This window comes from Arvicola amphibius, chromosome 10 (genome assembly GCF_903992535.2).
Source record: "Arvicola amphibius chromosome 10, mArvAmp1.2, whole genome shotgun sequence".
NCBI classification, from domain to species: domain Eukaryota; kingdom Metazoa; phylum Chordata; class Mammalia; order Rodentia; family Cricetidae; genus Arvicola; species Arvicola amphibius.
In genome coordinates, this window is record NC_052056.1 from 93,512,449 (window position 1) to 93,528,529 (window position 16,081).

Consider the following 16,081-nt stretch of genomic DNA (forward strand, 5'->3'; position numbering starts at 1 on the left):
GACAAGGGGAGGGAGTGGCAGGATAGAAGTGGTCGCCACCTGTGTTGCAGCTGAACTGTGTGTATGGCTTGGCGAGTGACTGTGCCCGAGCTACAGGACCAGCTGCAGTGTCCCATTTGCCTGGAGGTCTTCAAGGAGCCCCTGATGCTACAATGCGGTCATTCCTACTGCAAAGACTGCCTGGACTCCTTGTCCCAACACCTGGACTCCGAGCTGCGCTGTCCCGTGTGTCGTCAGTGGGTAGACTGCAGCAGCTCCCCGCCTAATGTTTCCTTGGCACGGGTGATCGATGCCCTGAGGCTCCCGGGAGACACGGAACCCACCGTCTGCGTTCACCACCGAAACCCTCTCAGCCTCTTCTGCGAGAAAGACCAGGAGTTCATCTGTGGTCTCTGCGGCTTGCTGGGCTCCCACCAACACCACCGAGTCACACCTGTCTCCACCGTCTACAGTCGCATGAAGGTGCGAGGGGAGGGCGGCCGCTGGGCGGGGTGGGGGGGTGGGGGGCGAGGAGCGGAGCAAGGGGCCGCTCTCCTGAGCTCTCTTGCACCGCCACTCCGTGGAAGAAGTCTACTTTACCAAGGCTCCATCACACACACCCAACTCCACCTCGGGAGCCTACGCCCAACAAATACAAACATGCATTCATTCATTGGGTTTTAACGTTGATTTGTTTATTGACTGTGCGCTGTGTAACGCCAGGTGCTGGGGATCACGGCTGCAGGAATGAAGGGGAGTCCCTCCGCCAGACCTTTCACCTTCTTTTTCTTTGCATCTCTGGCTTATTTTATTTTGTTTTGCTGGCTGTGCTAGAGACGGAACTCAAGGCTCAATGTATAGTTTAAGCAGCACTCTACCCCGAAGTGACATCACCAGGTCTCCTTCAGTTCAGTGGGATGTTTGTTTCGAGTAGTTCATCTGAGGCAAGGATTTTAGTAGGGCAGCTCAGGCTGGCATTGAACTCACTGTGCAGCCCAGTTTGGCCTTCGGCTCTAAATCTTCTTGTCTCATTCTTCACAGAGCTGAGATTACAGGCATGCACCGCCATTGATTTTTTTTTTTCAGTTTTTGTTCATTTCTGTGTGGACACACGAGTGCATGTGTGTGGAGGTCAGGGGACAACTTCCAGAAATCGGTTCTCTTTTCCCACCACGTAGGTCCCAGGGTCCAAACCGGACGTCAGGCCCATCTGTTGAGGGCGGGACATTTGTTTCAGGGGCTACAGCAGCGGTTCTCAACCACTGTGGGTCACAATCCCTTAGGGTTAACCTGCCCTTTCACAGGGCTTGCCTATTAGATGTCCTGCATAGCAGATATTTCCATTATGATTCTAAGAGTAGCAAAATTACAGTTATGAAGTAGCAAAAACTGTCTTGTGGTTGGGGGTCACCACAGCATGAGGAACTATATTAAAGGGCCACAGCATTAGGAGGGCTGAGAACCACTGATCTACAGCTATAGCTGGCAAGTGGTGAGTATTCAAAATAAGTATGTTAAATTGAATACCTCAGTTCATGGACCTCAGGTGAACAGATCAGCATCTATTATTTAAAAAAAATTCAAATGTAATATATGTACTGCTTAAGAGTCACATGTATAAGGCTGGAGATGTGGCTCAGTGGGAGAGCCCCTGCCTAGAATCCCCCAGTGAGGAGCTGGGGTGTGGCTCAGTGGGAGAGTCCCTGCCTAGAATCCCCCAGTGAGGGGCTGGGGTGTAGCTCAGTGGTAGAGCTCCTGCCTAGAATCCTTCAGTGAGGGGCTGGGGTGTGGCTCAGTGGTAGAGCACCTGCCTAGAATCCCCCAGTGAGGGGCTGGGGTGTGGCTTAGAGGCAGAGAGCTTGCCTAACAGGTGCAAGGCCCTAGATTTCCCCAGCACCAGAAAGAAAGACAGAATACTATATATATAAATTTGTAAGTGGGACTGAAAAAGGGTAGTTTTATTGTTCTTTTTTGACCTGGAAAGACAGGTAGGACATCAGGGCTGGGCAGTGCCCATGCCTTAGACTGACATGTGCATACTGAGTGTCTGATATGTGCAGCCCTGTGCCTGTGTCTGCTACAGCAAACAGTGGGACAGAAGTCTCACAGGCCTGGATGATGCATCACTCGGGATCTGAGAGTGCTGGGTGTCAGATGCCCAGCTTAGATACTTACTTCAGACAAGAAGCAACTTAACGAAGGAAGGTTTTACTGTGGCTCATGGTTTGAGGGTACATACAGTCCATCATGGTGGAGAAGGCATGGCGGTAGGAGCAGGAGGCACTGGCCACACCCACATCAGGAAGCAGAGAGAGACGGATGCAGGTGCTCAGCTCACTTTCTCCTTTTCACTCAGTCCTGGCCCCATGGCATGGTGCCTCCCACACTCAGGTTAGGTTTGTCTTCCTGGACTAAACCACTGTAGATACACCTTCACAGCCATTCCAGAGATCCAGGTCCACACTGTTTCTAAATCTAGTCAATTAAGATTATCCATCACAGTGATCATGCACACTGCAAAGTCACAAGTAGTCAGGGAAGGCTTCCTGGAGGAAGTGGACTTTCCAACCTGAGATCTGAATCACAAGGAAGATAAGGGGGGAAAGGAGGAGGAGAAGAGGAGGAAGAGAAGGCAGCATCCGCAAAGGAGCCGGAGGCATGTGGGAGGCCATTCCAGCACTGGAGAGATGGCACAATGGTGAGGGCACGTGCTGCATGAGGGCCTGAATTTGAATCTCCAGCACCTGTGTAAAAAGCCAGGCATGGCCATGGATGGCTGTGACACCAGTGGGCTAGAAGAAAGAGAAAGGAGGATGGCTGGGGTTGCTGGCTGCCAGCCTACCTTCAACATCATGGAGAGACCCTGTCTCAGGGGACCAGGGATGGCAGTGATAGAGCAGGACACCTGACATCCTCCTCTGGGCTCCACAGGCGTGCCAATAGGCACGCACACATATGCGCACACATGCTGTCCCACAGTTCAGAAGGGAAAGTGAGGTGGAGAACCAGACCTGGTGGTAAATACCTCAGGCCTGAAAATGCAGATGCAGAATAGTCAGAATTTCAAAGTCAACCTTGGTTATAAAACAAGCTTGAGGACAAATGGAGTTACATAAAACCCCCTTTTAAAAGAGAAAGAGAGAGGAGGAGGAGAGGGAGGGGGAGGCTGGAGAGAGGGAGAGTGGGGGGGGGGGGTTAAGAAGGAAGAAAAGAAGGGCCAGGCATGGTGGCACATGGGAGGCAGAGGCAAGCAGATCTCTGTGAGTTCAGGGCCAACCTGGTCTACATAGTGAGTTCTAGGCCAGCCAAGGCTATATAGTTGAGACCTTGTCTCTAACAGACAAACATAAAATAAAGGAGAAATGGAAAAAGAGAGGGAGGGAGGGAGAGGTTGGAGCCAGATGGGACAGGCAAGTAAACAGGACCCAAATCATGGAAGCCTGGATGAGCCAGGGAGGGACCTAGAGTTTATTTAGAAACCATGGGCAGATGGTGGTCTCTGGGGTTTGTAGCCTGGCAGTGAGTGATGTGGTCAGATCTCCCTGGCTGGAGAGTGGGCTGGAATGGAGCTGAAGGCCGCATTCGGGTCTGCAGAGGCCAGGAACCAGCAAGAGAAACAGGTACGGAAGTCCTGATAGGCTGGGATGCTTGGGAGGAAGATGAGAGAAAACCTGAGGCCGAAAGGTGGATAGGAGGCAGCGAGGAACCACAGCATCGCAGGCAGGAGGACTGCCGTGAGAGGGATGCAGTAGTCCACACTTAGGTGACACCATTACTAGGGACCAGGCAGAGAGAAGGAAGACACAGACGAAGCCAGGAGCAGCAGAGCTTAGGATATGGAGAGAAGGCTGGAGAGCTGGCTCAGCAGCCTTATGAGCACACACTGTTCTTGCAGAGGATCCGTGTTTGGTTCCCAGCTCCCATGTCAGGTGGCTCACAGCCACTTGTGCCTCCAGCTGCAGGGGAATCCCATGCCTCAGGCCTCCGTGGGTACCGACACTTACATACACACACCCCCACACAGTTACACACACGAACACTCACATAATTAAATCTGTTTTAAAATCCCTTTAAAAAAAAGGCATGGGTTATGCAAGAAATTCATCAGTATGGCTATAGGAACTGGCCCAAGGAGGGGAGAGAAGGGAGAGAAGGAGGGGAGGGAGGGGGGAGGAGGAGGGAAGGAGATGGAAATTTTTAAATATAAAAAAAAATAAAAAAAAACAAAAAAAACAAACAAACAAAAAAAAAACAAAAACAAAAAAAAAAAAAGGCATGGGGCAAGGGAGACAGCTTAGCCAGTACAATGCTTGCTGTGTAAACATGAGGAATTGAGTTAAATTCCCTAGATCCACATCAGAAGTTGGAGTGTGGTAGTATATGCTGGCAAAGCAACACTTAAGAGGCTTGGGGCTTCCTGAGCAGCCATCCTGCCTAAACTGAATTAGGGGAGCCCCAAGACAGTGACAGGCCCTGTCTCAAAACACAAGTTGGAGAGTACATGAGGAATAACACCTGAGGTTGACCTTTGGCCTCCACACACATGTGCATCTGCACATACATAAACACACATGCACACAGGATATGGGGAGAGAGAGAACAGTAGTGAGCTGTGGCATTCTGGGAATCAGAGAGCATAGCGCTTTAAGTTCAGCTATCTATGTCTATGAGGCCTGGAGTATATACAGGGGAGTCTGTCTCAAAAAACAAACAATGAGCTGGGCAGTGGCAGCGCACGCCTCGAATCCCAACACTCAGGGATCAGAAGCAGGTGGATCTATGTGAGTTCAAAGTCAGCCTGGTCTATAGAGCAAGTTGCAGGTCAGGCTCCAAAGCTATACAGAGAAACCCTGTCTTGAAAAACCAAAAACCAACTGACCAAACAACAAAAGCCAACAACAACTAAAAAGCAAACAGCACTTGGGAAGCAGGAGGATCTGAGTTGGCAGCTGGGTCAGTGAGACAGCTCAGTACATAAAAGCATCTGCTGTGCAAGTGTAAGGACCTGAGTTCAATCCCCGCATATGGTAGAAGGAGAGAACCAACTCCTTAAAGTTGTCTCCTCCTGACCTTCACACGTGCCTTGGCATGTACATGTACACACACACAATTTTTTATAAAGATATGCTGAGGGCTGGAGAGATGGCTCAGCGGTTAAGAGCATTGCCTGCTCTTCCAAAGGCCCTGAGTTCTGTTCCTGGCAACCACATGGTGGCTCACAACCATCTGTAATGAGGTCTGGTGCCCTCTTCTGGCTTGCAGGCATACACACAGACAGAATATTATATACATAATAAATAAATAAATATTTTAAAAAAATAAAGATATGCTGATTGATTTTTTTTTTAGGCTAGGTCTCAAAACATTATCCTTCTGGCCTGGACTCACTAGGGAGCACAGGCTGGCCTGAAACTCATGATCTTTCTGCCTCAGTCTCCTGAGAGCTGGGAATGCAAGCATGTGACTTGCCTATTTATCTTCCTCTCCCTAGGGTCCAATTCACTGACCTGATTGCAGTGTGCTCTGAGGCTGATCGAAATGCTCTGGGGTCTGCCTTATAGGGAGAGAACATGGCAACAGTTGCCCCTGCATGCCTGGGCTTGCTTGATTCTTTTTTTTTCCAATAATTTTTAGATTTGTTTTATTATTTTATGTGCATGAATATTTTGCCTGCATGTACGTGTGTGTATCATGTGCATACCTGGTGCCCAAGGAGGTCAGGAAAGGGTGCCAGATCCCCTGGGACTGGAGTTGGAGATGGTTGTGAGCTGCCACATGGATGCTTCAAATCAAACCACTAAGCAATTTCACCAGCCCCTTATTCTCCTTGTCTTCCTTGCCTGGCCCTTCGCTTTCCCTGCTTTCCTTTTCTTTCCTTCCCTCTGCCTCCCGTCTCCTTCTTCCTCCATCTCTCTCCCCTCTTCTTCCTCCCTTCCCTCTCCTTCTCCCTTTCCCACCCCTCCCCTCCCTCACCATTCCCTTTCTCTTTCCCTCCCAGACATAGTCTGGTTACATATAGTGTAGGCTGGCCCTGAGCTGCCTCAGCCTCCCGTGTACTGCACCATTACGCCCCTCTTCCTTAAGTGCTCTTCTCTGTGTGTGGAGGGCACTGGAATGCTCTGCTTCCTACTCTGGCCCCACTGTCATGGCCACTGGGAAACACCCGAGAAGGGAAATGGTTTGTGCTGCACAAGAGGGAAGAGCAATTGGCCAGCTGCTCACGGGACCGTGGCATGTCACCTCCAGGAAGAACTTGCAGGCCGCTTATCTGAGCTGAAGGAGGAACAGAGGAAAGTGGAGGAGCACATTGGCAAATTGGTGAACAACAGGACCCGGATTATCGTAAGTCCCTTCCCTCTGCCTGGGGCCCTAGATCCAGCCACCCCATTTCCTACAGATCTCAGGTTCCCACTCCTTTCTCCTCCGCGACTGCTAATCCCTCTTTCTGATAGGGTCTTGTGTAGCCCAGGTTGATCTTGACCTCTTGATGTAGCTAAGAATTACCTTGAACTTCTCACCCCTCTACCTCCTCTTGCGGAGTACTGGGATCATAGCTGTGTCCTACCATGCCTGGTTTATACAGTGCTGGGGATGGGACCCAGCGCTTCATGCATGCTAGGCAGGTGCCCTCCTGCTGAACCACATCCCTGGGAGATTCTAGTTAAGAGCCATAGCACTAAGCTCTACCCCCAGCCCCTCACTGGGGGATTTTAGGCAGGGGCTCCACCACTGAGCCACACCCCAGCCCCTCACTGGGGGATTCTAGGCAGGGTGCTCTACCACTGAGCCACAGCCCAGCCCCTCACTGGGGATTCTAGGCAGGGGCTCTACCACTGAGCCACACCTCAGCCCCTCACTGGGGGATTCTAGGCAGGGGCTCTACCACTGATTCATTTTCCCAGCCCCTCACTGGAGGATTTTAGACAATTGTTCTACTGTTAAACTCTGTCCCTGACCCAAATTTTCTGAGCTTTTGGTTTGTTTTTATTTTTGTCATGATGTAAATCAACCCAGAGCCCTGGACAATCGAGGTGAGAACAGGATTCTAAGCACCAAGCCATCCCCAGCCCCAACCGCCCACAAGCCCTTTTCTAGTTTGCCCTTTACCAAAAAGGGCGTCTTCTGTACAAAGCCAAGTTCAAAGAATTCCCTGGTGGCTGTGGGGAAGTCCCATTCCTTATAAGGGAATTGGATCCAGTTGTCAGAACTGGTTCCAAGTTGACTTTTGTTCAGTGCCCTTTGAGGCTGTGATAAGGTAGGACTGGAGTCCCAGAGATAAAGTCCCAAAGCTTGGGCCCAGGTCTCCCCTACCCTCCGGTGCTACCTGTGTCTGCTTGCCCTATGGACAAAAGTCTGGACAGAAAGCTGTCAGCGTTGGGGGCTAGGACTGGAGAGAAGCGACAGCAACGTCACACATGCTCTCACCAGCACTGAGCCTTAGGAGGAAGATAATGGAGATTTTGGTTTGGTTTGGTTTGGTTTTCTGAGACAGGGTTTTTCTGTGTGACCCTGGCTGTTCTGGATTTCACTATGTAGACCAGGCTGGCCTCTGCCTCCCAAATGCTGGGATTAAAGGCATGTGCCACCACTTCCCGGCTAGGAAAAGCATGAGGGTCCTTTAATCTGATTACAGCTGAGTGGCTGTTTTTTATTTACTTGTCATGTCTGTAAGCCACACTCAGGGTTTGGTGGGGAAGCATGTAATACCGGACTGTCCCTTTCTACAGTATAATCCCCCCCCCACTCTTTTTCTATTTAGTTTTTTGGTTTGTTTGTTTTGTTTGTGACATCAGATCTCACTATATATCCCTGGCTGGCTTTGAACTCATAGAGATCTGCCTGCCTCCTGACTGCTTGAACTAAAGGCGTGTGCCACCACACCTGGCCCTAGTTCTTATTCTTTTGTATTATTACAAATCATTTTACTCTTCATCTGTTCTGTTTTTATAAAACTGAGTGTTTAAGACCATGTATGTGACCAAATAGTTACCTATGTGTTTTTACTCTCAAGGTCAATTGAAGATCACTTCTAGGGCCTGGGGAGGAGCCCTGGGTTCCTTTAATCTGTTCTCTTCCAGCCACACTGTGGGATATATTCAGGGTCTTGCTAACTCGATGGCTTCCCTCAGAAGTGTTGAGGACATTTGACTCTGGGCTACCCTACTTTCAGAATGTATGCTCTTGAGAGTGTAAACCCTGAACCTCCACAGCTCTCTCTGGTCAAGAGGATGAGGATGAGGATGGGTGACTTGCCAGAGCTGCAGGACCCCTTGAGAAGCGTCCTGTGGTTTCCTGGAAAGTAGCTCTCCTGAGGGCATGGACCAAAGTGTGGGCTGTTGTCTTAGACCCTGTATCGTTATTGGTTTTGGCCTCCAACTATGGTTATTGAACATCCAGAAGGTCACTTATACCAGTATTTAAGGACGAACAGTGCTTTCAAACTTAGCTGTTGATAACACGTAGATAAAGTTTAACAGACATGTTTCTAAAAACACCTTACCTCTGTCAGGGCTCAGTTCATAAGGGAAGGCTGACGCGCTCAATGGAAACCTGAGCATTAGCTGACAAAACATTAAACCTGTGTTCTCTAAGCACATTTTCCTAATAAAACAACTTTATATTTCAGGGAAAACTTAGGAAACTGTAGCTTAAACACAGAGAACATGTGCATTATATAAGAACATGTCTTAAATATGTAACATCTAGGAATGCAAACAAAACAGACCTGGAGATAGTTTTTAAAAATAACATGTAGCCATGAGTAGTGGCACATGCCTTTAATCCCAGCACTTGGGAGGCAGAGGCAGGCAGTTCTCTATAAGTTCCAGGACAGTCTATATGAGTTAGTAAAGATCCTGGAGAGAGAGGAGAGAGAGAGGAGAGATCCTGGAGAGAGAGGAGAAAGAGAGGAGAGAGAGACAGAGACAGAGACAGAGAGACAGACAGAGAGACACAGAGAGAGAGAGACAGAGAGAGAGACACACACAGAGACACACAGAGAGAGACACACAGAGAGAGAATTAAATTAAAAAATAAAACAACAAGGCTAGAGAAATGGCTCAAAGGTTAAGAGCACTTCCATCTGTAATGAGATCTGATGCCCTCTTCTGGCATATGGGCATGAATACATAAAAAAATCTAAATAAAATAACATCTAAATTAACCAATTTGTTAAAATTAGTTAAATAATAAATAAATCTTAATACAACAAGCATTTAGAAACTAATTTTGGTTAAAAGTATTTACTTTCCGCTGGGTGGTAGTGGCACTCAGGAGGCAGAGGCAGGTGGATCTTTGTGAGGTGGAGGCCAGCCTGGTCTACAGGGCAAGTTCCAGAACAGGCTCCAAAGCTACAGAGAAACTGTCTCGAAAAAAAAACAAAACAAAACAACAACAAAGTGTTTATTTTCATCTTGAGTTCCTAAGGTAGCCAAAGCAGCATAAAGCCTCAGCATCTCTTTATATTTTGTGTCTGGGCTTTTGCTAGTCTTACTTTGCTTACTTTTGCATGTAAGCATATTAGTTGCTTAATCTTAAAGCACAGAGACAAGTGACCGTCTTAATTTTTGAGTTCCAGGAATAGTAGAGTCTAGAAAGATCAACCCCCAAGTGAGGTTATTTCTCCATTCATGTGAGGATGGAGGCTGGAGCAAAAGTCATCATGTCCTGAGGGGCAGTTTATTGTCCCCAAGCAATAGGGACTTCTGGGAACCAGACAATGACCAAGCCAACAACATTGTAGAAACGCTTAATGACATACACATTTTGTCTTCTGTTTTAGAGTTTCAGTTACACTGTGGACTAAAATGAATTTGGCCTAACTTGGCGGTTTGAATTTTTATGTGACCTTGTCTTGGTTGCTGTTCTATTGCTGTGAGGAGACGTCATGACCAAGGCAACTCTTAGAAAAGAAAGCATTTAATTGGAGCCCTGATCACAGTTTTAGAAGGTTAGTCCGTGATCATCACGGCAGGAGCAGACAGGCATGGCTCTGGAGCAGTAGATGAGAGCTTTACATCCTGATCCACAAGTGGCAGAAGAGGGTGGATGCAGAGGGAGAGACGGAGAGAGACAGACACTGCATCTGGCCTGGGCTTTTGAAATGCATACTCTCTTATGCATACTCTCTGTGACACACCTCCCCAAGGCCACACCTCCTAATCCTTCCCAAACAGTTCCACTAATTGGTGACTAAGCATTCAAATACATGAACCTATGGGGGCCGTTCTCATTCATAAACCAAACAGGTACTGTAATGGTCTGTCCTGTCCCTTTAAGAGACAAGTCCTGCCCACTCCCCCACTTCTGCCGAGGTAAGCAGATCTTCCTTCATCTTCCAGCCTCCTTTCTCTGCCCCATCTCTCTTCAGAAGCCGTGGCTGAGGCCTCTTCTCCTCCCCTGCCTCTCTCTCTCTCTCCCTTCACTACCCCTTCCCTTTCCTTCCATAATCTACTGAATAAACGATACCCAAACCCTCTTTCTGCATGGCGTGCCTATCCATCTCCCACCCGCCACAGCTCCTCTTGGGACTGGCTGCCCCGCCAATGAGGTCTCTCACCTGCCACCTCCCATCTGCTTGGGACCCGCAGAGACCTCAGGTGGTGGGACCCGGCTTTCCCTTGTGGCCCGCTGCTGCCTCTCGGGGAACTATACCATTTTATCTAAACGATTACAGGCTGTTGATGGAGAGAGAAGGACCTCCTACACCAACAGGCACTATATAAACAGTATTTTAAAATTATGAATAGAGCCATGAATAAATGGCTCAACAGTGAAGAATGCTTTCTGCTCTTGTAGAGTACTCAGGTTCAATTTTTTTTTTTTTTTTTTTTTTTTGGTTTTTCGAGACAGAGTTTCTCTGTGGCTTTGGAGCCTGTCCTGGAACTAGCTCTTGTAGACCAGGCTGGCCTCGAACTCACAGAGATCTCAGGTTCAATTTTTATAACCAACACAGCACCTCGCCATAATCAGTAACTCCAGTCCTAAGGGATCTGACACCCTCCTTCTGGCCTGCATGAGCACTAGAAAGTCACATGGTGTATATGCACGCATACAGGCAAAACACTCATAAAATAATAAAATAGATCTAAAAAATAGATTATTTTGATATGTAGGAGTGTTTTGCCTGTATGCATGTATGTATACTGTGTGTGTTTCTCATGCCCAGGGAGGCCAGGAGAGGGTGTCAGATCCCCTGGGACTAGAATTTCAGACAGTTGTGAGCTGCAAATAGGAGCTAGGAATTGAGTCCAAGTCCTCTGCAAGAGCAACAAATGCTCTTATGTTGTGATCCATCTTTTTAAAAAAAGACCTAAAAAACAATGCCAAGGCCCATTTCTTTTCTTTTCTTTTCTTTTTTCTTTTTGAGACAGAGTCTCTTTATGTAGCCCTAGAACTCACTACGTAGACCAGGCTAGCCTTGAACTCACAGAGATCCACCTGGCCCTGCCTCCCAAGTGCTGGTATTAAAGGTGCATGCCACCATGCCCACCCTCAGTGCTTATTTCTGACACAGCAAAATGTGCAGTGATCTGGTGATGATTCAGCAAAAATCCAACTGGTACTCAGTAAAATGGCAAGCTACAACTAAGCACAAAGAAAAAATAAACAAATTGGGCATAGTGGCACACATCTTTAATCGCAGCACTTGGGAGGCAGAGGCAGGAAGATCTCTCAATTTTGAGGCCAGCCTGCTCTATAGAGCAAGTTCTAGGTCAGCCAGAGCTACACAGGGAAAACCTGTCTTGAAAAACCTAAATAAATAAATGAATAAATACAGCCAAACATAACTCAGCCAAGGCAAACCATGACTCAACAAAAAGCACACCATGACTTGACAAAAAGATCAAGCCATGGCCGGGCGGTGGTGGCGCACGCCTTTAATCCCAGCACTCGGGAGGCAGAGGCAGGCGGATCTCTGAGTTCGAGGCCAGCCTGGTCTACAAGAGCTAGCTCCAGGACAGGCTCTAGAAACTACAGGGAAACCCTGTCTCGAAAAACCAAAAAAAAAAAAAAAAATCAAGCCATGACTTAGCCACAAGCCATGACTCAGCCAGAAATTCAAACTATGACTCAGTAAAAGCAGTCATAATTCAGTAACGCTCCAAACTGAGACTCGGCAAAATCATCAACAATGACTTAATTGAATAACCAACCATACTGCACACTGGTTCTTTAAGGTTACTGGGTTAGGATCAGGGTTAGGAATAGGGTAAGCATGCATGAAGCCCTAGGTTCAATCCCTAGTACTGCAAAAAAGTAGAAAAAACAAAAACCTATAAAGTAGGAGCGGGGTCATTTCTAAGGCTCCCAGTCACAATGTGAACTTGCAGCTGTCATCAACCCACTTGGCATTTAGCTGAGCCCCCTTCAGGACGGGTCAGAAAAACAATGAGGCCACCCCCCAGCCCAGCAGCTGTGGCTGCCCAGTGACCGGTCCCCTTGTCTTAGAACGAGTCTGACGTCTTCAGCTGGGTGATCCGCAGAGAGTTCCAGGAGTTGCATCACCTGGTGGATGAAGAGAAAGCCCGCTGCCTGGAGGGGGTAGAGGGTCACACGCGTGGCCTGGTGGCCTCCCTGGACATGCAGCTGGAGCAGGCTCAGGGTGCCCAGGAGCGACTGACCCAAGCCGAACAGGTGCTGGAGCAGTTCGGTAACGAGAGTCACCATGAGTTCATCCGGGTGAGTGGCTAAGGGTGTGGTTCCCAGCTCTCTCCTTAGCAATGCAGGTGCAGGTTCGATACAGCAGTAACCTTCACCCCTGTTCTTCTCTTTTCTTCCAGAAGTTCTACTCCATGGCCTCCAGGTAACAACCTCAACTGAAACTGCTGGGAGAGAGGTCAGCCAGTGTCCAGTGTCTGCGGGCACAGGCCTCTCATCGCCATGGTCCCTCCCTGTGCTCTAACCCTAAGCTGCTCTCCACAGGGGCTCTGTCACTGAGTCCAAGGAAAACAGCAGAAGGCTAGCTAAAACATTACACAATTTTCCCAGGGTGATCGGTTTCTGATTAGTCGATCAGCATCTCTAACAGGTCCCCAGGAAAGTTAGACTCCTCTTCCCAGACCATGCTCCGCCTTGTCTCGCTGAGAACACATTCCCTGATGCAAATGACTTAGGGAGCAAAGAGTCATTTTGGTTTCAGAGGAATTTCAGTCCATTTCGGCCAGGAAGGTGTGACAGTATTCACGGCAGTGGGAGCGTGGGCTTGTTCACGTGATGGCAGATAGGGTGTTGAGAGATAAAGCTGAAGCCAGAGGTGGGTATGACCTTCAAAGCCCTACTACAGTGACCCGTTCCACCAGCCAGGTTCCACCACTTTCTAATAGTACTGCCATGTGTGGAGCAAGCTTGGGAGCATGAGCCTGTGGAGGACCTTTCCAAGACCATCCATAGCAGCAGCTAGCTATGCAGCATCTCACGCTGTGTCCAGCGTGGCGTGGTCTGGGAACCTGCCTGGGCAGTGAGGGAATGAAGAAAAGAGCAAGTACATAGACACACAGAAAAACTGGTGTCAACTGGGACGTGCACACCCTGAGGCGGTGGCATCCACTCTGCAGCAACCTGGAGCCTCAGCATGTTTATAATATGCAGCACGGGGTGGGGGTGGGGTTACGTACTGTTGGCAGGCAGTGTCTGTGGGTCAGCAGTCTCAAACCATTAATCTCTAGGAGGATGAAGCTGCGTTTTTCCACACACTATTCAATCTTGTGAACACTTGGACTCTTACACATGCTCAACATTTCTACTGGGACAAGAGGAAGGCTTTGCCATTCCATTAGTCTGAGGCATTGAGGTCCTTGACCTGACCATGCCCAGGTCAACGATCGCAATCACTCAACTTCATCGGTACTTTGCGCATATGCTCAGGGCTTCCTCAGCTCCCCAGAATCCCAATTCTCGGAAGCAGGCATGTCCACCAGGAAGGAGGTGTGAGGGGAGGGACTGGTGGTAGCATGAGTGTGTGGCCTGGGTGCTGGATTTGCCTCTGTGGGCTCCCACATTGGAAAGAGGGTGGGAGACGGCCTTGACATAGAACTCCCCCATCACTGGAACTCCTGCACACAGGACAGAGGTCCAGCAGGCCCGACCTTTGGAAGGTGCCTTCAGCCCGATATCCTTCAAGCCAGGTCTCCACCAGGCCGACATCAAACTGACTGTGTGGAAGAGACTCTTCCGGAAAGTTCTGCCAGGTGAGGCTTCAAATTGTTATCCTTTCAATCCACTGATGGCACCCAGAGGCATACAGAGAACTTTAAGGGAGCCTGCACGGGGTAGTGAAGAGCGTGTGGGAATGGGAGCATAGGCACATACACTTGCGAAAGTCAGGCAGGTGCACACACCTCCTCCTCAGTAGAACTCTTCCACGGTGGCCAGCATCCATCCACTCGCCCATCTCACCACCTACCCACCTGTGCCATCCAGCCTTTCATTCGTCCATTCTGTCCATCAGCTCTATGCCCGCCCCTTCCAGTCCTGGAGACACAGGCGGCACACTTGTCCCCTCCCCGAGGACTTAGGTCTGCCGTCACCTCCCGGGCCGGGTCTGCAGGTCTCTGTGTCCCAACCCCAGGCCTCTTTCTCTTCCAGCTCCAGAATCTCTCAAGCTTGACCCAGCTACTGCCCACCCTCTCCTGGAGCTCTCTAAGGGCAACACGGTGGTACACTGTGGCCTCCTGGCCCAGAGACGGGCTAGCCAGCCCGAGCGCTTCGACTACAGCACTTGTGTCCTGGCCAGCAAGGGCTTCTCGTGGGGTCGCCATTACTGGGAGGTGGTGGTGGGTAGTAAGAGCGACTGGCGCCTGGGAGTCATCAAGGGCACAGCCAGCCGCAAAGGCAAGCTGAGCAAGTCCCCGGAGCACGGTGTATGGCTGATTGGTCTGAAAGAGGGCCGGGTGTATGAGGCTTTTGGCTGCCCGCGACTGCCACTGCCTGTAGCCGGCCACCCCCATCGCATTGGCGTCTACCTCCACTATGAACAAGGGGAACTCACGTTCTTCGATGCCGACCGCCCTGATGATCTGCGGACACTCTACACGTTTCAGGCTGACTTCCAGGGCAAGCTGTTCCCTATCCTGGACACATGTTGGCACGAGAGGGGCAGCAATTCACTGCCCATGGTACTGCCCCCAGCCAGTGGGCCTGGCCACCTCACACCTGCACGGCGGTAGACTGTCCTGGTGCTGTCTCCCCATTGGCCCATCCTGCTAGCTACAGGAATTTAAGGGGTTCTGCTGGTCTTAAAAGAAAGCTTGGACTTCTTGAGAAGTTTCTTCATACATGCATGTCTCTGGGACATTGATAGCAGGGAATATAGCCCCTTCCCTACCACCTAAGGGTATCCGTGTTACCTTCCACCTTTCCAGGTTCTGTATCCACTCATCCCGAGTAACCCTGTCCCTCTCAACTCTTTCCAGGAGAGGGCAGAAACATTCCCACACATACTTAATCCTTATCATTGGGACCGTCAAACATCTATTAAAAACAATAAATTTGACATTTTCTCAATTATTATTTCTATTTTTAATATTTTAGTTTTAGTTACATGTATGTTTGGGGGTGCTGTGCCCACAGAGGCCAGCAGTTGTGAGATCCCTTGGAGCTGGAGTTACAAAAGGTTGTGAGCTACCTAACAGGTTCCAGGAACTGTTGTTCTTCTTTCCCATGAGAATCACAGGAACAGTATGTGCTCTTGATGGCTGAACCATCTCGCTTAGCCCAGCTACTGCTATTATTTTGAGACAGAGACTCATGTTGCCCAGACTGGCCTGAACTGGCTAGCCAAAGATTACCTTGAACTCTTGATCCTTCTGCCTCCACTTTCCGAGTGTTGGGGTACAGGAAGGCACCATTGTGCCTGGTTTATTCAGTGGAGGAACCAGAACCAAGTGCTTTCTGCCTGTTAGGCAAGCACTCTGTTGACTGACTTATATCACCAGCCTCCTCATCAGTGTTGAGAACTGACCCCAGCGTCATCAATGTTGAGGACTAACCCCAGGGATCTCTACATACTAGGCAAGTGCTCTACTTCTAGCAACAATCTCTGCTCTATCAAACACATACTGTTTAATAGTCTATATTTTGCAGTGCCTCTGTCTCCCGAGCG

General features: G+C 49.3%; 1 protein-coding gene across 1 annotated transcript; it reads left to right on the forward strand.

The window, feature by feature from the left end:
* The first annotated feature begins 63 nt into the window (after positions 1-63).
* On the forward strand, positions 64-12,788 carry LOC119825475 (E3 ubiquitin-protein ligase TRIM50). The gene is made up of 4 exons (XM_038346358.1): positions 64-462; positions 6,226-6,321; positions 12,430-12,660; positions 12,762-12,788. The coding sequence occupies exons 1-4, from the start codon at positions 64-66 to the stop codon at positions 12,786-12,788; spliced, it is 753 nt and encodes a 250-aa protein (XP_038202286.1).
* Positions 12,789-16,081: the final 3,293 nt, after the last annotated feature.

Coding starts and splice junctions, on each gene's coding strand:
- LOC119825475 (XM_038346358.1), top strand. CDS start 64: ATGGCTTGGCGAGTGACTGTGCCCGAGCTACAGGACCAGCTGCAGTGT. Junction 463..6,225: donor CCGTCTACAGTCGCATGAAG/GTGCGAGGGGAG, acceptor TGTCACCTCCAG/GAAGAACTTGCAGGCCGCTT. Junction 6,322..12,429: donor ACAACAGGACCCGGATTATC/GTAAGTCCCTTC, acceptor CCCTTGTCTTAG/AACGAGTCTGACGTCTTCAG.